Source organism: Scardinius erythrophthalmus (genome assembly GCF_964197995.2).
Source record: "Scardinius erythrophthalmus genome assembly, chromosome: 9".
Lineage (NCBI taxonomy): Eukaryota > Metazoa > Chordata > Actinopteri > Cypriniformes > Leuciscidae > Scardinius > Scardinius erythrophthalmus.
The window spans coordinates 25,385,484-25,409,494 of NC_138229.1; the positions used below are offsets into that span (position 1 = coordinate 25,385,484).

General features: G+C 39.6%; 1 protein-coding gene and 1 long non-coding RNA gene across 2 annotated transcripts; one reads left to right on the forward strand and one right to left on the reverse strand.

Moving 5' to 3' along the window:
- Nucleotides 1–1,102: 1,102 nt before the first annotated feature.
- Nucleotides 1,103–2,376, forward strand: LOC308695605 (putative G-protein coupled receptor 148; the record flags this gene model as incomplete). Its single annotated transcript, XM_081373790.1, has 2 exons — nt 1,103–1,127; nt 1,331–2,376. The coding sequence occupies 2 exons, from the start codon at nt 1,103–1,105 to the stop codon at nt 2,374–2,376; spliced, it is 1,071 nt and encodes a 356-aa protein (XP_081229916.1).
- Nucleotides 2,377–19,700: 17,324 nt separating this feature from the next.
- On the reverse strand, nt 19,701–21,825 carry LOC308695714. Its single transcript, XR_014030731.1, has 4 exons — nt 21,570–21,825; nt 20,839–20,882; nt 20,310–20,660; nt 19,701–20,197 (listed from the first exon to the last, which is right to left on the reverse strand). It is a non-coding gene; the product is annotated as an uncharacterized lncRNA (long non-coding RNA).
- Between the last annotated feature and the right edge of the window lie 2,186 nt (nt 21,826–24,011).

Consider the following 24,011-nt stretch of genomic DNA (forward strand, 5'->3'; position numbering starts at 1 on the left):
GATGCTTTGTTTCCAGACAAGACTTAGAGAAACTTGTGCATGCTTTCATCACCAGCAGGTTGGATTACTGTAATGGACTCCTCACTGGCCTTCCCAAAAACACCATAAGACATTTGCAGCTCATACTGTTCTGCTGCCAGGATTCTGAGCAGAACTAGAAAATATGAACATATCACACCAGTCCTCAGGTCTTTACACTGGCTCCCAGTTAGATTTAGGATTGATTTTAAAGTATTATTACTGGTATATAAATCATTCAGTGGCCTAGGACCTCAATACATTGCAGATATGCTCACTGAATAAACCCAACAGATCACTCAGATCATTAGGGTCACGTCAACTAGAAATAACAAGGGTTCACTCTAAGCATGGCTGTGCATTTAATGAATGAGCACTGTGCCACTGTCCGTCCGACTGTTTGTACTATACTGTATTTTATTTTATTTTTCTAAACTGTTTTAATTATTCCTATTTCTTTTTATTATTTTAATTTCTTCTATGTAAAGCACTTTGAATTGCCATTGTGTATAAAATGTGCTATATAAATAAACTTGCCTTGCCTTGGAATAAAATAATATTTTACCAGTTTCTTAAGAAAAACCAATTCCAATCCAATTATTTTCACAGCTCTTGCTGCATGGATTCCTTTTACCCATAACATTACAACCATGGTAATTCATTAAACCTGCCAACACCAATAGCATCTCAAATATTCAGTCACAGGAGAAGTGCCAAATTATCATTTCAGATCTGGTTCATCGTTTTAAATAACGCATGCTAGAGGTAATGAGACTTGAGATATTTATGAGCGTGTGGTTAAACCCACCTCTTGTACGCTCAGTAGATTACTGTTGCATGGCATGTGTCAAACACAGGAAAAACCTTGCATGGGGGGATGTTAGAAACCTGAGATGCTGTGACTAGACCGCTGGCTGCAGGTGAGAATCACTCAAGCAATTTGTATCTGTGAAACAAGCTTGACAAAGACCACAGGAAAGGCTACTGAAAAGCAATTTGTTAGCGATTAAGCGAGGCAGGAGGTGATTCAGAGATTGAATGTGATTTACTTGGATGTGAATCTTGAACAAGTGAAAGACCAAAAATGACCAACACCAGCGATCAAACAGGTGAGTGGATTTCTTGTTTTTGTGTATTTGTCAATGTGTATTTGTCAGATTTGTTTTCTTAAATACAACATGATCATCTGCTCCACTAGACCCACCAGAAAAAGCCTGTTGTATTTTATCGCTATAATGTAACTGAAATGTTTTGACTTAATATTCTCATTCTCCATTTGACAGTTTCATGTCTTTTTTTTTTCTTTCCCAAGGGCTCACTAGCTCCGGTCTAGCAGAAAACAATAGGCTTTTGGAGACTGTTAAAGCATCTGTCCACTTTGGAGCTTTCATTGTCACTGGTCTCTTCGCCTCCCTCATTATAGCGACGGTGCGGCACAACCAGGAGCTGCGCCAAAACCCTCGTTACGTCCTGTTGTGTCAGCACTGCGTCTGCGTGTCCGGCTTCAACATCATGGGCGCAGCCGTGCACGGTCTCCGCAGCCTGCGTTGGCCTATTTCCCGAATCGTTTGTTGGATCCTCTTCGACCTGCAGGTGGTGATGGCACGAGGTTTGATGATCACCCTCACGCTGATGTCCGTCAGCACCTGTCTGTCTATTTGCATGCCACTCCATTACCCCACTCTGGTCCAGCGCTTCCACCGCTGGGTCATGCTGGTGGCTTGCGTTCTCGCCCTGCTCAACCCCGTAGTCTTCACCGTCCTAGCCTGTGCGCACTCTCCGTGGGACCACGTAATTGGGCTGGATACTGAGTGCTCTACAGCTTTGGAAGGCACAGCTTGCATTGCCAGCGCTTTCGCGTTGCTGTTATTGCTGGTGCTGCTCATCATTGTAAGCTATGTGGCGATTTACCTGGAAGGCACACGTGCTGGCCATTTCACGCGATCCAACAGTAAAGGCCGCCGCACCATTCTCATCCACAGCCTGCAGATAAGCCTGCACCTCCTGCCCTCCGTCATCATCATCTCACGGCATCAGGAGACGCTCCCTGTGGCGCTGGCCATTTTTGTCATCTTCAGTTTTGCACAGTCACTGAGCCCTGTGGTGTTCGGCCTGCGCTGCAAAGAGCTCCACAAGGAGATGCTACATTTCATGCCTTTGTTCTGGGAAAACTGTTGTGGCTGTAGGCTCATTGGCAGCATGGATACCATCAGCACTGGGACAATGACCAGTGCAGAGACCGGAGCCAGTGTTGACACTAACACCTCCATCTGCATGGCCACCGTCACCCCATCTGCCATTATCACAGAGTGTGAGGGTGAGGAAGAGAGGTCAGGCTTCATAGAGTTAACTGTGTAACAAGTTGGACAAGGGAAACAGAATCTTGACAGTGTTAAAAGATAATTGGCTTTTCAAAGTCCTTGAGACAGTGGCACCTCTATTTTAACAGAATAGGGAACTGATATATCCAGGTTTGTCTCTCTTTTTTTAATCCCTATAGAGAATAAAAAATTAAACAACATCAAAAGTTTGGGGTCAGTAAGATTTGTATCTATTTTATTCAGCAAGGACGCATTCAATTGATCAAAAGTGACAGCAAAGACTTTTACATTGTTACAAAAAAATGCTGTTCTTCTGAACTTTCTATTCATCAAATAATACTGAACGTTACACACAACCGTTTTCATCATTGATAATGATAATAAATGATTTCTGAAGATTCATGTGACACTGAAGACAGGAGTAATTGTCATCACAGCAAATTACATTTTAAAATATATTAAAATGGAAGTTATTTTAAAATGTTATAATATTTCACAATATGAATGTCTTGGTGAGCATAAAAGTCTTCTTTCAATCTAGTATACATGTTGACACTATGAAGGTTTTTTTGTTAGTCATATGAAACCTTCATTATGAACTTCATAATCATGAATATGACTTTGAATGGCCAAATTAAGGTGGTTTTGTGAGAAATGTTATCTATTTTTGCCATAATGTGTCATTTTGTCTAAATAATTAGACTTACTCATCTGAATCTAATGTGTTGTTTTTCACTGATTCATTAAGGCTATTAATAAATCAGCCAACAAACCTCTTTTTGGTCTGTCTATAGGTAAGTTTGCAGTCTTGTCATTTGCATATCTGCAGAATAGATGACATCCTCAGGAGAAGAGGTGGACAAAGTACACAACTTCCTTACTTGAGTGAAAGTACAGATACTACTGGTCAAATATTACTCCATACAAGTAAAAGTTGTAAAGACCCATTTTTACTTAAGTAAAAGTACAGAAGTAGCCTACTCGTTTTTAAAAGTACTTAAGTTTCAAAGTAAAAAGTTGTTGTATGTAATACTTATAGTACCTTATGCCTCTGAATCTATGCCTGCCTGCCTACCCTCATATTAATATCAAATGTATTTCTAGAACACAGTTCCAGTAATGGGAATGTGAGATTGAAAGAGTGCACTCAATAACGTCCACAATGGTTTCAGACACCCAAATGGCCGTTCCCTCAAATAGTGCCCTATTTAAAGTTTTTTGGCTTTTAGTATGAAAATGTTAGCCTTACTGTTATCTATGTGCTCCAAAACAATGACAAAATTTGCATTAAGAAGACCAAACCCATAGTTGAAAATGAAAATCAGGTTGATGTCAGAATCCAACATCAGATTGACGTTAATCTCCAACATTGGACAGATATTGTGGTTGAAAATAAAAATCGGGTTGACGTCAGAAACCAACATCAGTCGGGTTCTGACGTCAACCCGACTTTCATTTCCAACCAAAATGCAACCCCTGCAACCGAAATCATCCCCTGACTGATGCTACTACTTTCTACTCAAGTCGCACTGAGGATTAAAGCTAGGGTAGGTAAGATTTTTCTAAAAAAAAAACATTCCAAATTTCTTTAAACTGTCTTTATATACCAATACATAATTAAAATGTAAGTACTCTGAAAAAGAAAGTATAAAAATCGAGTGTCTGTAGACCTCTCACGACTGTTGTAAACACAGCTCATTATTTCCATTCACTCCACCCCCTCCCTTCTGGGCTCCTTCCAAAGCCACGCCCCCAAAACACATGAACGCGCGACTCCGACCGCTGAGCTGGAAGATGCATTTATTTACCTGAGACGAGTGGAGAGGAAGGAGCGCAGTGCATGCAGTGACATCATGTCAGAATCACATGTAATAAAATACCTAACTTTATCACTATGAATATAAACAAATATGATGGCTTTTAGTACTCACTATCAAGCTAGCATATCGATACTGGTAAAGTTTAAAATATATTTTGTTTGATTCGGTAACGAGCTATATTTAGGCTATAGGTAACGAGCTATATTTATAAGGCAAAGCTAGGTTGCATTGATACACGTTTTTCCATTACCATCAGTTAAACTGTGATGAAGGTGAATTTCGTGTAAGAGTCTTAACATATACGGTGTTTTGCATGTAAGAGTTTCCATGATGAAAACATTGTTGACTCTGATGAGGACTAACGTTACACTCCGGTGACAAGTACCGCATCGTCGGTTCGAGGACAGGTCCACTCCGGGGTCGAGGGCGAAGCAGAGGAGGTCGTTCAAGAGTGCGGGCAGGGTCCGAGGAAGTAGTTTAGCAAAGTAGCAAAGCTGGCATTGGTACTTTTTGCTGCATTTTCTCAGCCATTGTGCCGCAAACTCCTGCTTACTCTGTGTAGTGAGCTGAATATTTCCGGGAACGGTGACATGTGATGAGTGCACGCAGGGCTGTGCACGCAGTGGTGCTCGGGCACGAGACATGAAGGCATCTGATTGGTTCTTTACATTCGCACCGAATGGCAGTGATTGGTCAGAGTTTTTACTGTCCTACAGCTGCTACAGAGGTCAGATTTTTTTCATTCCTTTTTCTGAACACATAATGTATTGACTACTATCAGAATGGAAGGACCATTTCACCCAGTATAAAAAAAAAATGTTTCTGAACAGGATTACCTACCCTACCTTTAAATGATTACATTTGCATAGAATTGTGTTGCACAGTTGTGTCTGAATGTGATGCTGCTAAGTATGTATGTATTTTTTAACCCTAAAAAAATGGAATTTGATTTTCTGTGTCTGTGTTTAAATAATATATCATTTTCATTAAAAATATTTATTCTTTTCAAAGAGGTTATTCTCTTTGTAATACCAGGCCACGTTGAGTTTGGGTAACATTTATAAGACAATAAGTTACCATTGTATAGCGTTGGATATTCAGGTTAAATGTAAAAAAAAAAAAAAAAAAACTGTAAATAATAAACTTATAATGAATGCTGTAAAAGTAAGTTGATTAAAGCCTGATTTTAAAGTGTTGATGCATGGTTTGATTGTTTTATTTAGTGCATTCTGAAAATTACACAAATTATTTAATTAGTATAAGTGATTTCTCATTTAATTTAATTATTTTGTATTCATATAAAGTAGGCTAGCTATTCATGGCATGGTTACATAACAAAAATAGCCTGTCGGGAATTTAATTGTAATTGATGCTTTCTTTGAACATATTTATTGAGAGTTGACAAAAACTTGAAATGATTCTCTAATGGTGCCGCGTTGATCTTGAGTAATCACTTTCTGTTTAACACAGCATGTTCAGCATGGCAAGACATCACTATAATTTACTTCCATGGTAATATTACACAAAAGAAGAAATAAAATCAAAAATCAAATGAAAACATGATCCAGGGGGAGGAGTTGGATCCCACCTTACATATACTTGAACCTACCCACCTCCACCCCCTGATCCCTAAACCCACCCCTAAACCTACCCATCTCCACCCCTAAACCTACCAATCTCCACCCCTAAACCTACCCATCTTCACCCCTAAACCTACCAATCTCCACCCCTAAACCTACCCATCTTCACCCCTAAACCTACCAATCTCCACCCCTAAACCTACCCATCTTCACCGCTAAACCAACCAATCTCCACCCCTAAACCTACCAATCTCCACCCCTTAGATGTGGATCCAACCCCGCCCCCTGGATCGTGTGGACTGCATTGAGGTGCTACTGAAAACTTGTGGAAATGCGTCATCCCAGTCTGTGAAGGGTCCATAAAGACCTTCAGATAAAAGCATTCATAAAGCCTAAACAATGTGAGCCTAATTTTGATAATGGACACTGAGTAACATTAACAACAACAACATTCAAGCTTGACAAGCCTCTGCATCTGCAATTCTCACCATGTCAGTATTGTGTATATTAACAAGTCTCTGGTCCTCTTTGCTTTGTCATTGAATATAAACAACACATTCAGTCAATTACTGTTTTCTCTTTTTGTTTTCCAGTCCCTGTAATGGCTGCTTTCAGACAAAGTTAAGACACAAATCTTTACATTAAAAAAATTTTTTTTATGGGGTCAGATAATTTTTCTGATATTGTGAAAAAGTATAATTACAGTTACAATACAAGTCAACTCCTATTTTCACTGCAGGAACATTTGAATGTAAAGCGATTTCAGACACCCCTATTGTGGACCGTACCATTTTAACCACCGTGGCTAGAAGCAACGGAGATAGAGAACTATCAGCCTACTTCAAATCAGCCTACTTCAGTGCGATATGTTATCATATTATCATGCTTAACACTACGAATTTGAATAATTGTAATGTGATGATCAGATGCAGATCTCTAAATCAAAGAATATGGGCGGTTTGCAGGTGGATTATTTATTTTTAATAGTGGATTTGGGTGACTCAAAGTGCACCAGATTAATGAATTTATCTTTAAAATGTACAAAATTTTCGTACGGGGGGACATGCCCCCGGACCCCCCTAGAAATACCAAGCTCCACCAACAAAAAAATGTGGGAAACACATTCTATTTGATGATCTACAAAAAAAATACACATTTAATTATCTTATTAAAATAAATTATTATTTTACCACCTCCGCCTTATTTTAAGCCAGGAAAAACCCTGAAATGCAATAGACTTCTTGTAAAGGTAAAATCAACTTCTAACTTTTTGGAGTTGATCAAAACAGTTCTCTTTTGCATATATAATAACGATGAGATATTATGTAGCCTACTGATTATCAGTTTGTCGCATGTTTAGACCTTGTATGTGTGTTGCACAACACATGTTGCACTTGGCGATCACAGTGGGGATTGATATGGTAGTGGACCATGATGGTCATAGAAGAAGTGAAGGAGCAGTACCCCCAATTATGGTAGGGTAATTCGCACTCTGATTGTGATGTACTATTCAGTTCAGTTCAACTATTCATGTATGATCCCTATTTAATATAATATTATATGTGCTACATTTTTAATGCAAGTTTAAATGATCGTGACTGATATCAGGTGATTTCTCTGATTTGAAATTTGGAGTTATTGAAATGTTTTATCAATATAGTATTTTTTATGTAATCTTACCTCATTTATAAAATGTACCCATAAACCCTTCAACTTCTGAACAATATAAATACTGATGTCTGATTCCTGAATAATGTCGGTACAGCCACAAAGCATCTGCCATGAACAACATTTTGTAGATTTATTAATAATGTGGCCATAATAAGTCAGGCATTGTGACTTGATATAAGGCATGTGATTTGAGATCTAGTAATTTACCAACCATTAGCTTTTGTAGGTGTTAATTATCATTATCAGATGCCATTATTATTTATGTCTCAGCAGAACTTGCAAAGACACCTGTAAACATTTCAGGTGTACTCAGGAGACTTGTGCGTTTAATATTAATTTAAATAATAGCTAACTATAAAATATTATATATATATATATATATATATATATATATATATATATAGTTAATAAGAATATTTAAGTTGTGTGCTTAGTACAGATGCTCTAAATTCTCTGACTGTAAGTGATCCATGGTTGACTGTTGCATCTTCATAAATGGTGATCTGAGCCAGATACAAAATTAAATAAAAGCACCTGTGTTTTCTTGTCACAACACCTCTGTGTGTGTGTTTTTTAAGTGTATGTGTCTATTCCTCACCAAGCCTCCCTCAATATTTAACACCAGTTGCTTCGCATAAGACTAACCTTTGTAGCCGTCAATAGAAACACATTAGCATTTCATGCCTCAAATGCAGTCCACCTGGGAAACGTGATAGGTGATGGGAAGTCAGTGTATGAATATAATGAATTATTTTCATAGAATTAAAAATAGGCCTACATTAAAGCAGGTTTTTTTGCTTCAGCAAAATTAATAGGAAAACCTGTGTTACTTTTTTCAAGTAATGAGCAATGTAATGCATTACTTTCATGCAATGTTGTAATTACCACAATTCAATTAAAAATAAAATTAATTGAAGTGTACAGGATTGGTTGAAACTGGAAGCTCGGGCACAGGCTGGCCAACACGGGGAGCTCTGGGACCATAGCAGGTTCAAAAGTGACAGGAATCACTTTTTGCTAGAGCCTATTTTGTGGGTATGTCAGAGGAATGTGCTGTGAAGCTAATTAAGACAGCACAACTGAGTGCAATAACATAAGCATAGCAATAATTTATCAACCAAGACATTAGCAGAAAATCCTTCAAGTCCTGTAGGTTGCAAGGTGGAGCCGGCGTGGATCGAACTTGATGGTCCAGCACGTCCCACAAATTGGATTGAGATCTGGGGAATTTGGAGGCCAGGGCAACACCTAAAACTCTTCATCATGTTCCTCAAACCATTCCTGAACAATCAGGGCCGGATTAACCATTAGGGCAACTGGGCACTTGCCCAGGGGCCCATGAGATCTAGGGGGCCCTCCCTGACAGGTAGGAAATTCACAGAAATTTAATAAAGTTATCAAACTCTTTTCAGTCTTCACTGCATAAAGTGCATCTACGCGGGTTCACGCAGACTTTCCTCCCTCCCCGCTGAACGCCAGCGATTACTAATTCGTGAAATGCACTCCCGCTGGTTGAGGTAAAGTTCATTTCAGGCTCGATATTAGCCGGACATTTGTTCTATAGGGTCGGTAGTCTAACAAAGATATCAATAGCAAGATTAGTTTTAACATTATGTGACCATTGTATATCGACATGATGAAATATTCGTTCAAAATCATTCATGCATTAATGCTGCATAATTATACCTGAGAATGCTTTGACGCGTTTCCACAGCGCACGATGCTTAAGGGAACGTCTGCCAATTCCACCAACTGCGTTAAACGTAGTCTATAATTTGTATTATTTAAAAAAAAATGTAACATTTAAAAACAGACGTTTTCGAATCCCAATTCTTGCAGAAGGTTCCTAATGTCAATACTGACTTAGGCAACAGCTTTCCTGGTAGCCTTGAGTAAATTAACATGTCTAAGAAAATGATTCATAAAACGTATAAATATCAGTTGAGCCTATGTTTAATTTCGTCACTGACACAGATGAAAATGAAAAGACTATCAGTCAAAGTTCAGCTTTAGGAGGGGTAGAAACAGGCCAGGATAAGAAGACTGAGAGAAAAAGAAATATGAAGATGAGGAGAGAGCAGGTATTGACAAATAATCTAATGACAAGGTTTTAAAGCTAGTCTATTTCTTATAATTTTTTGGCCTTCAAAAGTCCTAAATAGGGCTTGGGCGTCGTGACGTCATACTTGGCGTGGCGGCCATGTTGATGGCCTCGCGAATGTAAACATACAGCAAGTCAACGGGGAGAAGCAGAGTTGGGAGAAAGAAGAAAGATGTTAAAATCCCGAAAAGGATGTGGAATTTACGGGGATATGTTAAATAGGGAAACCAGGGACCAGTAAGTTATGTGGACAAATTTTCCTGTAAAATATCCCGTATTTTAATAACTTACTATCATAACATTAATGTTAGCCCTTCCATCGGACCTGTCAGTCTCTGTACTGTTGTCCTGTTGCTACACCCTTGCCCTTCCAGAAAAACAGATGTTTTCAAAGCATCGTTTTGCTTACTTGAAGGCAACCTTAGCGTGATATTGGCCTTTTTTTAGATAACAGCGTGGTTGTTGTGAGAGCACGATTTCACGCCAATCTGCAAGCAAAGTCACGTTAGACCTAGCTTCACAACTCGCATAGTTAATGCTGCAGTTTTGCGGAGGGATAGCAACAGAAAGATGAATGTTGAAATTGTAATTTGTCGGGATATTTTATAGGTAAATACTAAAACGGGAAGACAGCGGGAAAAGAGCTCAAATACGTGATAAACCCGGAAAAAACGGGAAGGTTGACGGCTACTAACTACACTTCTTTTTCCGATTTTGTCCACATACTGGTCCCTTGCTTCCCTATTTAACGTATCCCCGTAAATTCCACATCCTTTTCGGGATTTTAACTTTTTTTTTCTTTCTCCCAACTCTGCTTCTCCCCGTTGACTTGCTGTATGTTTACATTCGCGAGGCCATCAACATGGCCGCCACGCCAAGTATGACGTCACGACGCCCAAGCCCTATTGCACATATGTAGGTCAGAGAAATCCAAATTTTCTCAGGGGAGCATGCCCCCGAACCCCCCTAACTACGGGGGGCCTTGAGTCTTGTTGCCCAGGGCACAGGAAATTGTTAATCCGGCCCTGTGAACAATGTGTGCAGTGTGAACAGCTGACTTCATCTGAACAATGACACTATTTTCTTTTTAGAGCTGCTTTACAGCCGAACTGATCTGTTTGCATCATTGAATCATTATTTTCCTGTTTATCTCTGTAAAGAGGCTTTGAAACAATCTGTATTGTATAAAGCACTATATAAATAAAGGTGACGACTTGACTTGTGGCAGGGTGGATAATCCTGCTGAAAGAGGCCACTTCCACCAGGGAACAGCATTGTCATGAAGAGGTTTACCTGGTCGGCAACAATGTTTAGGTCGGTGGCACTTGTCAAATTATCTCCACATAAATGGCCGGACCCAGGGTTTCCCAGAAGAACATTGCCCAGAGCATCACACTCCCTCCATCGGCTTGTCATCGTCCCACAGTGCATCACATCCTCAGGTAAATGCCGCACACGTGTAAAAGAAAACAGGACTCATCGGACCAGGCGACCTTCTTCCATTGCTCCAAGGTCCAGTTCCGATGCTCGTGTGCCCATTGTAGGTGCTTTTGATGGTGGACAGGGGTCATCATATACCCCTTTTCCACCAACAAGAACCGGGTGCTGGTTCAGAGCCAGAGTTGGTTCGACTGACGAGCTTACTAAGAACCGGTTTGCCTTTCCACCGGCTAGAGAGCCACAACAGAGCCAGATCTTACGTCACTGTATACGTCTCATGTTGCCCAGCAACCGCTAGTGCGGTAGCGCCAAACACGCCAGGCTTGTTCGAGATGCATCGGCTTCTCGCAGATCGATCGCCGCATGACATCAAAGCACTGCGATAGCGATCTAAAAGCACAAGGAGTCGTGTGCTCTCCAAACACCCCGCAACTCCGATCGGTCCCTGCCGCTCCGATGCATCTCGAACAAGCCATCAACAATAACGGACGTTGCAATACTATGGATGCTCATGGATTTGCAAAAATACATCGGAATCCAACGCGTTCGTGCAGCTCGCCGTAACTTACATAGATGGATATTATAATCGAGCTGCTATTAGCTCGACTAGCTGCTATTTAAAAATGGTGGTCACAAGTTTCTATTCGTCTTGTTGGTCACGGTAACCCCGCCCCCAGCCCCTGACGCAAGCGGTTCTTTCTTGGCTCCGTTTTAGACCCTGCAATGATTTGGTGCTACTTAAGAACCAGTTTTACTGGTTCGGAGCTGGTGCATTTGGCGGTGGAAAAACAAAGAACCGATTTGAAACTAGGCTCTGGCTCCGAACCAGCACCAGCTCTGCCTTGGTGGAAAAGGGGTAATAGGGACTCGGTTTGCTATGCGGCCCCATATGCAGCAGAGTGCAATGCACTGTTTATTGAGATACATTCCTCCTAAAACCATCATTAAAACTTTGTGTGACTTGTGCAACACTAGAACTTCTGTTGGCTCGGACCAGACAGGATAGCCTTCGTTGCCCTCGTGCATTGATGAGCCTTGGACACTCAACACCCTGTCGCCGGTTTGTCCCTCCATGGACCACTGTTGGTAAATTCTCACCACTGCTGACTGGAAGCAACCCACAAGCCTTGCAGTTCAGAGATACTCTGACTCTATGGGGATATATGATGGCACTGATTACGCCTGTTCAGTTCAGTTTCCGCTGGTCCCATGCCATCCAGTCTCCTGTCTACTTTGTCACCACTGGTTCTGCCCAGTCTCCCCAGCTCCACGTCTCCTTCCTTTTTTTTATTTTTTATATTTTTATTTTGCTTTTCGTAAGCAGGGAAACATTAATAACAATCACAATATGTTCTACAATAAGTGACAGAAATAAAACCTCCCCCCTGCCCTCATTCGTAGATCTTATAAGTACAAGTCCTACACTTTGTACTCCAAGAAACTAAATGAGTATGTGACAGACTGCGTAAATATAGTAAATATATGAATATATAAACATGAGGAAAAATAAAATAAACAAAAATGAATGAATAAAATTACTTTGATAATGCATAGTAATATATACATACGTATATCATACATGTATATACACCTAACTATATATACATCTATGTGCATTACATACATTTACACACCCCATATACCCATACAAACACATGTATACTCATACACCTGCATGGCCACACGTACTTGCATACTTTGTAATGCTTCGCAACTTACATCTTCGAGGGGTAACAATGAAGTCTTTGGATAACTTTAAATTGGATCACAGCATGTCTAGCATTAATAGAACATTCATGAATTTTATTAAGACAACCTTCCCATGAATCACTCGACAATTCTACAGCAAGTTCCTTCTCACATTCTTGCTTAATATGAACAGTGTTTGTGTTCACTTTGTCTAGTAATAGAGCTTATAAAAAAGAAACAGAACCTTGTTCCACTGGACGATTACTTAGAGTTTCAAAGCCTATGTTTCCTTGTAAAATCCCTAATTTGTAAATACCAGAAAAAATTTGTAGATAAAAGATCATATTTTAATTAAAGTTGGGTAAATGAACCAAATTTATTTTCAATATACAAGTCCCTTATGGAAATTAAACCCTTTTGCTTCCATTGGGAGAAAACCTTGTCATGTAAGCCTGGAGTGAAGGCATGTTTTTTACAAATTGGGCTGCCGAAATATATATGTGGAAGATCCAAAAATTATTCAATCCGCTTCCATATTTTAAGGGAATTATTTATTATTAAATTCTCATTATAAGATCTTGATTACATTTTTACTGGACTATTCAACAAAGCTTCTAAAGATGTCTTCCTACATGAACTGTAAATTAGCGGCCCAATAGTAACATCTGAAGTGGGCTACATTACAAGACTAAATCCTCCTTTTGCTTTTGGCTTACACAGATGCTTTTTGGATATTCTGACAGCTTTATAATTCCATATAAATGAAATAATAATAATAGACTCTAATTTTGCAAATAGCTTGACAGGTATCAGAACTGGAATGGAAGAAAATAAATATAAAAATCGAGAGAGTCACCATTTTGATTGCATTGATCTTTCCTGCCTTGGACATAGGTAATGTCCTCCAAAATGGAATATTATCTTTTAGCTGATTCATTTTTATATGCCAATTCGCCTTGAATAATGCATCTGCCCTCCTTGTAATTGTGATTCCCAAATGTTTAAATGAATTGTGAGCAATTTTAAATGGGATCGAATTTTGAAAAATTGTGTCGATATCCGAAGTTAAAGGCATTAACTCACTTTTATCCCAATGTATTGTGAAACCTGATTATTTGTTAAACGATTCTAAAAGGTTCAAGAGAGGTGGAATGGACAACTCTGGCTTTGATATACAGAAGCACATCATCTGCATATAAAGAAATATATTGGGGTCTATCATTAATTAAAATAGGGGTGATTTCACACGTATCCTTTCTTGAACTCCAAGTCTCTTTTGCCTCGAGTCTCACGGATGGAGATCTGGATGAATAAAAAAAGAGGAGCGACAAACAGTGAGGGAGAGAGAGGACCAGGCCTGAACTTAAATGGATAGTTCACTTTGAAATTAAATGTTGTTATGTTTTAGCTTACCTGAAGGGCATCCAAGATGTAGATGTCTTTTTTTCCGCAGTAGTTTCAATTTTGATATTTTTAGGTCAAACCGTTCTTGTCTGTCAGTCATTTCATGCAGGAATATGGATTCTCGAGGTCGGACATCCGGGACTTGTGCTCCCATAATGCACTGCGCACGCATAGCAACCACGGCGAAGGGTAAAACAAACAAGCGCCCGCCATTAAGCAACACACGAAGCGGAAGACAAACGAGTACCTAACTCTTTTCCTTTGGTTGCAAATCATGCCGAAAAACTGTTGTGGTGTTGGTTGCAACAACAACAATCTCAACTATCAGATCTGTCACTTTTATTACGAAATTCAGACAACAAATAGCGTTTTGGCGCTTGTAAATGTGACGCGACCATAGACAGTAACGTTAGATAAGGACGCGACAGATCCCTAGCGGCACGTGAACCAACCGATCTTCTCTACTAGCTGACAGTAAATAAACACGAATGAACAATGTTGAAAGATACCTTACAACTTACCGAAATGTATATTTCATCATCGACCAATCAATCAAACAAAGGGGTCAGTAAAACAGCTGGAGAATGTCACATTGCATTTACCTCAGGAAATCCATTTGATGACCATAATATGGATATGGCACGTAACGTTAGTTGGCTAGAAAAAAAGAGCTATAGGGAGTATTTTGCTAAATATGAATAATACTGCCAGCTGATGGGGCTCTCTGTATCATGTTTTCAGCATTAGGCGAGTTGTTTTTTTCTTGAGAAAAATTAATGCCTATCTTGCGTAGCCTACCTAATATTTATCCAAATGAGTCAATATTAAATCAAATCCCAATAATTGAATTGAAATAATAAAAAAGCGTAACGTTAGCTAAGCTTACCAGAAATTGTGCCATGTAAACATTGTAACATGTTGTCACTAAACCTAATAAAATTCAGATTAGTTACTAAAATGTTTTGACAATCAAAATACACTTAATGTGATGCAATATTTTTTTTTTTTTTTACAGACGCTAGGAGACTGTTGATAAGACATTTTGTAATAGAAGATCTGTATTCATATAGCGCCTTTCACAGGTAGTTAGTCACAAATCGCTTAATTACATGAGTGTTTTATTACATTCACTTCTCACCACCAATATACATTCGCATACAAAGACCATTCATCATTAATACAAAGTAGTCCGTTAGTATCCATAATTGACATAGTCCACAGCAAAACTTCCGTGAATAGATACCTTTTTGATTTGCCTCGGGCTTTGCCATCGGTTTGTTTTACCCTTCGCGGCTTGTTGCTACGCAGGTCACATGATTTGTGACGCAACGCCGACCAAGAGAATACTGTCTCAAAGAGCATGCACAGAGTCCAAATTAAAACAATTCCCCATCGTAAGTACACATTGATGGCCTAAGCCACGAAACGAGCGGTTTTTGTGAGAAAACGAACAGTATTTATATCGTTTTTACCTCTTATAACACAACCACGTCGAAGTGATCTGAAGTCGCTGGCGCTTCCTGCTGTGTGACGTGTGCGCATAGATGTGTGCGCATAGATACACTAGATGTCGCATTAAACTAACGACATTCTGTCGCATTAAACTAAAGACATTCGTTCTGAACAGTGGGTAAGCGTTTCGTATTAGTTTGAAGGTACCCCCGGGAGCCGCCATTGGCTAACAAGCCTTCACCTGCTGTTAGCATCCCATTGACTTCCATTCATTTTGGCGTCACTTTGACAGCGAATAACTTTACATCTGAGGCGTTTAAAGACTCCATTTGTCCATTATTTATTTCTAAAGAAACACAACAATGTATAAAAGGCTCCATTACCTTGTATCTTACGTTATGGCCCCGTAGAAGCAGTTTTTGTAAAAGTAGGCTAACGATTGCGTCAAAACCATGCGACTCTCTGGAAATTACCGTAGAGACAGGAAGAGAAGCTCGCGGGCAATTTGGGGGACGCGGAGGCATAAAGTCCGATAAAGTCAAAGGAGAAGCCCATAGAGAGTCATGACGTTGCTCCTGCTCCTAGCTCATGGATAGCTCCTTCTCACACTCTCCGTCTCTGCAAGATTCGGAAGGGAATGGTTCCGATTTCGTCTGGCACAGCTGCTAGAAAACTTACAACTGTCAGGCAGGCTGCTCACGTCACATCCCCGTCGTCAAGCTCAGTTTGAGTCTGCGCAGTACGCTTGGCAATCAGGAAATGACTGCTCCTTATGTGCTTCAACTTCTCTCCGTTGAAACCTATGGGGTCGCTGTGTCCAGTTTATATACTGTCTATGGTTCTGAACTGCCGTAGCCAAGGCGACATCTAAGCTGTGTCCCAATGTTGAAGGCTGCATCCTTTGAAGGACGCAGACTTCAAGGATGCAGCCTATGCGTCCTCTGAAGGACGCACCATGTAGCCTTCCTAGGATTTCCTAATTGTGCAACCAGGTGTTCCCGATCACCGCTCCAGGCGCCAAGCAACGGTGCGAGAAGACAGCACTATCCCGATCATTCATTTTGATAACTGAGTAAACAGCTATGGAGCCAGAATTGGCTATTGTCATTTTTATGGTTTATATTTTACTGGAGGACATGGTGAGGATTTTTTAGCCCCGTATTTAGGATCATGTATTTTCAGTTTAGCCCTGTTTGAATACAAAACCCAGTTGAATATAAAAAGTCCAGTATTTCTCGCGCTCGTCATCTGCAGCTGTCACAGTTGCCAGGCGACAAGAACAATCCTTCGTAGGCTAGACGGGTCCGAGCGCGTCAGATCCACCCTTTGAAATGGGAGGCTGCTGTAGTTGTAGTTAGTTAATATTGTGACAATAAGCCTACATTTTGTTACTTTAATTTTCGGAACTGCATATTTCGTTAAGTATTCACTTACAAATGTGAAGTAACAAGTAACCTACTGAAGTACTTTTTTCCCTCACATCACAATATGATTAAACTACACAAAAGTATATAATGTAACAACCAGATATTACTGTATATTGAAAATATACAGAAGTAAAATGCAGCATAGCCTACGCAGTAATGCAGTAGTAGCCTAATATAAATGCAGTAGTTATTAAAAGTACTTTTTTCAGAAAGCCGTCGATTGAATCAGCCCTGCAAACCTGTTGGTAGCCAACTTAGTGGATAGTGGAAATATGCACTCAAACGCTCTGGAGACCATCCCAGATGATGTCCCACCAGCAGGAGGCCTTACCAGGGGCAGCCCATCCCGGTCCAGCAGTTCAGCTCAATAGAGTCTACATCATTTTTTTCTTATTTTATGTATTGTAAAATTAAATGTTTATGTTGACTTTGATATGTTTAACGTATTTTGTAAATAGTTGGAAAAAGTACTTTAATGTAGCCTATAGAACAAATGACTTTCATTTACCAATTTTATTTGAAAAAATAAAAAGGTATAGAATTTGTTTCATGCAGAAAGTATTACTGTCATTACAAAAATAAACAATGTCCAGAACAATTCATTCTCTTTTATTTACACAATTAAAGTTGCATAAAAATAAAATGTACATAATTTTTATTTTAAAAAATAAAAGTGAAAAAAGTTCAACAAGAATATGTAGAAAATGTATATATTTTTCAATCATTCTCTCAAGAAGAGAAAACAGCCTGTCCATCCTCTCCCTTCTTTCCTGTGCTCTCCTCGCCTCTGCCTCCCTCTGTAGTTGCATTTCTTCTCTGATCAAGTCCAAAAACCCGTCCTGTCTCGCCGCCTTCGTGCTGGTGCTGGTGCTCCTGCTGGTGCTACTGGTGGGGCTGGTGCTGCTGCCCCGGCTCCTCCTCACCGTGGGTACCCACTACTGAACTCGGCCCTGGTGCGTCCTCAGGGATTGAGGCGATGAGGACAGGGGGGTTGGTGCAATGCCTCTGTCCCAACGCCTCATCCATGAGGACAAACCAGGGCCAAGTTTCAGCAGTGGGTTTCCCACTCACACCCTCACCTGTCCCAGGACACTTGCAATCCTAAGGGCAGAGCAAATGAACCATGGCTTGTTAACAACAACAGGACAATACATTTTTAGCAAAGATGTGTGTATTACTTTTCATATATATATATATACTGTATATACACCCATTTTTTCCTGAATTGTTCTAAAAAAAAGCAGAAAAGGGTACTTAACACAGAGGAGCAATCTTAAGTGCATTGTTAACACTGAAAAATATGACACATCAAGACACGCATACAAAATACTTAAGAAATCATATTTCTGTATACTAAAATTTGGTTAAAACCACATAGCTTGCATGACAGCACTACAAAAACACATAAAAGTGAAATCCCATTGCCTTATCTACTGCTTTTCTTATTGTTTTGGGCTTTATTGGGTGAGTGATATTTTTTATAATACACAAGTGCAAATATTACAAATAGGTCGTTAAACTAATAACGTTATTACCACAAGTTTTGCCTAAAACTACCTGATAAATGTAGCCACGCAATGGTGACGAAGGAGTTAAAGAAGTTTATAAGAAACTTTAACTCTGGTTTTGCTAGCTTTTTGAGTAAATGAAAACATAATACTTACATTTAAATGTGAATTTGCTGTCCACCACCGATCTCTAGTCTCGGCCGCCTTTAAAAATAAATAAATAAATGCTGTCGTCAACGGCGCGCAATGACTTATGGGGTAGAATAGGCCGCTAAGTGTCCATTTATGTATCCTTCTTTTCACTGGGAAACGAAGGGTGCATTTGGCGTCGCTTTTGAATCAGGGAAGCCTTCGTCGCGGCGCGATGATGCAACCGGCCTTCGAATACGGCCTTCGGAGGATGCAGAACTGAATTGGGACAGCCTTCATCGAGCCGCGGTGACGCAATCGGCCTTCAAATGCGACCTTCCAAGGATGCAGCCTTTGAATTGGGACGTCCTTCGTCGCCCCACGGTGACGCAATCGGCCTTCAAATACGGCCATCCGGCCTTCAAATACGGCCTTCGAAGGATGCAGCCTTCACTTTGGGACACAGCTCTAGTGTATCTATGCGCACACGTCACACAGCAGGAAGCGCCCGCGACTACAGATCACCTCGATGTGGTTGTGTTATAAGAGGTAAAAACGATATAAATACTGTTCGTTTTCTCACAAAAACCGCTCGTTTCGTGTCTTAGGCCATCAATGTGTACTTACGATGGGGAATTGTTTTAATTTGGACTTTGTGCATGCTCTTTGAGAGAGTAACTATAGACCTGCATTATATGACTGACAGACAAGAACGGTTTGACCTAAAAATATCAAAATTGAAACTACTGCGGAAAAAAAGACACCTACATCTTGGATGCCCTCTTCAGGTAAGCTAAAACATACCAAAATTTAATTTCAAAGTGAACTATCCCTTTAACGTTGTGTTTTGTTTATCTGTGTGCGGCAGTCGTCTGTGTGGGGCTGCCGCTTTACTTTCGTTTTGTGTTTATTTTGGTGATTAAATTGTTCCTATTAAATGTTCACTGGTTCCCGCCTCCGTCTTCCCTTATCAACAAACCTTGTTACAATTATATTTAAACATCCCTAAGCAAGTAATATCACCAGTAAAAAGGCCTAACACTGTGTATACCAGACGCGAACGATCCAAAAGCAAATAGAACCCACTTTAATCAGTGATGCTGTCTACACTGCAGCCAGCCAGACACGACACAGCAAATTCTAGAACACCCGTTTTATTTCTGACATACTCCAAGCACTCACACTACTTCTGACAAGAAGAACAAATGGATTTGCAACAGTAACTGTCGCATCGGGTGTAGACAGCGCCATCTGTTGCGATGTGATGCAACTGTTCTGTCCAATGTATAGGCACGGTGTAAGTGCAGGTATGGTATAAAAAGTGTACAACTATTTACAATATTTAAGGCCTATGTGAAGCGATGGAAAGGCCACTCATGTCAGCCTGCCAGACACAAAGCTGACTGAATAGGTTAAACAACAATTTACTCATTTATTCTTTGATTAACATTATATATAACCTCATGACACAACAAATCTGAACCAGTCATTGTTTGCGAGGTCGTACTGGTCCTGGGCTGTTGGATCACGTCCATGCACCATTGTGAACAGAAGCACCCCTAGTGAAAACACTGTTGTGGGTTTTGCATGGTATTTGCCCATGTCATAATACTCTGGGGGTATGTATGGTGTTGTGCCTGGAGGAAAGACATTTTGTATGATGTTTATAAACAGAAGTATATTGACTATATACCAGATGAGATTTAGTGTTCTGATTAATTTAATAGCAAAGCGGTGCATAATACATACTACGGAGGGACATATAGGCAGAATCCCTCATGAGGTCCGCACACCCAAAGTCGATTAATTTGACCTCCAGTGTGCTCAAGTTTATGAGCAGGTTTGTCAGCTAGATGTCGCCATGAAAAACACCCTGATAACAGCAAACGCTAATGGCATAAATAACCTTCCGCATAATGTGCTGTGCTGTGTGCTCCTTGCGGACACCTCTGTTGAGTTTCAGGAATTTATGCATATCCAAGCTTGGCAAGGGGAGCTCCGTGATCATGAGGTAATGTTCTAGGTCGTCCTGCCAGTCCAGCACCTAAATTATATTTGGACAGCTGGGATCCCTACTGGAGGTGACTGCCAAAGCAATTTCTAAAGGAAGGGGTTCGGGATGAAAAGGATAAAAGAAAACATGATGGTTAAATTGTTGGTCAAAGGCAGTTTTCCTATTGAAAAATCATTTTTTATGACTAAAATGAATATAGAGTAAGATATTATAAAACTGAAAACAGTGACTAAAAAGAGAAAACAGAGAGCGCAGCATACTTACAGTGCTGATATATTTTGTGTGTGGTGTCTTTTGGACATATTTCACTGCAAAACAAAGAATTAACGATTAAGATGTGCACAAGGGTGATTTCATTTCAGTTATGAATCATGAACAGAAGTTTTGAGAGGTAGGTAGTGCAGTGTAAGAAAAAATAAGAAAATGCCTTAATCCCTTTTTGCACAGTGCCAAATCAACCTTTGTTTTTTGTTTTTCTGTAAATGCTCTTTTTTTTACAATCAACAATTCCAAACAAAACATTTTCCCAAAGTAAAGAAAAATCATTATCAATGTTCTCAATAACAAATAATTTAGAGGTAGAGTTATATACCCGTCTTGTATCTTTTTTTTTTTTCTATTTCTTCTACATTGACTGCTTATTTCTTTGTTTATATAATGTTCTCAATAATAATAATAAAAAGAAAGCAGCGTTTTTAAAACATACAATTATACTCAGTTCGAGGCAAGTGAAGTGTCATCTCATTCAGGCCACAGAAGGGCAGTAATGAGCCACTGCACAAGTTTCCAACAGGAATTTTGAAATGCAAAGACTTGTAAAAGTTGTTCCATAAAAGTAATTTTCACAATTCACTATTTTTGTAAACAGCCGCAAACAAATAAAAAAATATAAAGGTTTTATTTTCGTTCACGTCTTTACTAAACATGCTGTCTGAGTAAAAAAAGAAAGAAACTAAATTAGGCATACTCGTTTAACCAAAAGTGGCCCACTTTACCTGAATTCACCCTGTATGTCACACACAGAGGGGAAAGACAATCCTTTTCATCCCGACTTTAACCAATTACCTATTAAATAAATCAATTTCTGAAAAAGTAAAAGGTTCATTGACTTTATGCTGAGAGACCTTCAGTCCTTGTTGCTCCTGTACTGTTGCTCAGTTCTTTGTCCGTCTGAGAGGAAGATGTTTAGTTTATTTTCATGTGTTTCTCAGTCAATGTTCTTGCCACCATTTTGATGTTTTTTACCAGTTCATAATGATAATGGAATAATGTCAGTTATCCACTAGAGGGCAGTGTCACTTGTGGCATGATGCTATGAGACATTTGGGACTGATGGTTCTGATTTGACTCTTAGCATGAGCTCTAAGTGGACTGTAGCCTCCTCATTTTAAACGTCCAGTAGCCAAATTGGTTGTCTGTCTGTATATTGCCACAAAAAAGGACTAACTGGTATAGTAGACATGCAGTGGACACAGTAAATGTGCTGTTCTTGATATATTTTGTCTGTTGTGGTGAAAATAAGCATTTCAATATATAGCCTATGGTTAATAGCTATCAGATATATCAGGTATTATATGGAAATTGACTTTCTATGGAAAAGTTGGAAATTGTTGTTTCTGTTGTATCTTGTCATTTGTGTGAGTGACCCGCTGATCTGCTCAGTAGCTACTTTGTGTCTATGGGCTAAAAGCAGAAGGGGGATTGTTAGTCTATCTCTCCCTCCACCACCTCCGTAATCCTCTCTTGTAAGAGAAGGCGATCTCCAGGTGAGACAAGGCGATTCTACTGCCATGAAGGACAGAGCTGATGCCTAGCTGTATCAAATCTAAAGAGCGAATATGTGCAGAGTTACCATTTGACCATGGGTACAGATATGTAGCCTACTCGTCCTTTACCTGCTTCTTCATAAACTACTTTTATGTTTGTGCAGTATGCATAATATAATATGTAGGTGTACCCATACAATTGTTTTCCCTGTGGTTTTACAGACTGTAACATGACAGCCTAAAAGAAAAATAATGTTTTATTTTCCCACACTGATTTTGAAGCCTGTTCAGCCACAAACACATCTTCAGTTCTCTTAAAGGGAGGTGTAGAACATACTGCTCTGTTGCTTTAAATCGTCATTCAACAGGAACGAAATTCTGCCATCATCTGCAAAACTTGACAAAAAATGTAAAGTCGTTCAACAAGCTGATGTTCAACATGACCTAAAATGTTTGATTGAGCAGCTTTAACGTCTCAGTGTATGTGAATGAGACCCCCTCCTCCCACTCTGTTTTAGAAGCATAAGACACTTTTGGTATGGATTAACTCATATTAGCTTAGCTTAGCTTTAGCAGACTGAATTAGCTTATACTGATGCGCACAGCCTTAGATACAGAGATCTCTCTCAAACAGTAGGAGAATTGTGTAATTCCTGTTACAACGTGACCCCTAGGGCATACAAAATCCATGTCAACATGGCAGAACTGTAACAAATGCGGTCCATCATGTTCCATGAGACTTGCATTTTGCTTTGCATAATATATTTATGCTTTTTGTGTATACTTTATCTCGTTTCAATCATTTTTAGTTTTTTTTATGATTTATTGTGTATAATATTTATATGTATGATAAATTACATAAAGCAATACTTCTTTATCATATAATATATTTTTATTTTTATATTATATTTTTTTTTTACTGAGGGCAGTCATGGCCTAATGGTTAGAGAGTCAGACTGGTAACCTAAAGGTTGTGGGTTTGATTCTCAATACTGGCAGTAAATGACTGAGGTGCCCTTGAGCAACTAACACCCAATTGCTCCCTGGGCAAAAATGGCTGCCCACTGCTCTGGGTTTGTGTGTGTGTGTGTGTGTGTGTGTGTGTGTGTGTGTGTGTGTGTGTGTGTGTGTGTGTGTGTGTGTGTGTGTGTGTGTGTGTGTGTGTGTGTGTGTGTGTGTGTGTGTGTGTGTTCACTGCTCCTAATGTGTGTACGCTAACTTGGATGGGTTAAATGCAGAGGACAGATTCCATCACTTTATTTTCAAATTAGTGTGAGATATGATGTGAGGGACAGTTTGTGGAATTAAACCATTTTAAATGGTCACCTAAGTGGGTGCTCTGCTCTCAGTATTTAAAAGCACAGTACAATGAAGGAATTAATGTGAAAGGTAATGCTCATTAAAGCAGGTCGAAGAGAGACTGGCACACACTGCAGAAATAAGGCCAGTGCAGCAGAGTGCAACCCATGAAGGAAAGAAGTTTGAACTTACAAATGTATTTTAAACAAAACATCATCATAACCTGAATTTACCTGGTAAGACCACAAGATAAGCAGGACAAACTTGACAAATAATGAGATGGAAATTCATCAGAAATTGTAAATCAAGATTATTATTAGCCTACCATTTTCTTGCATTCAGACATCATAATCATAATATGCATTTATATCG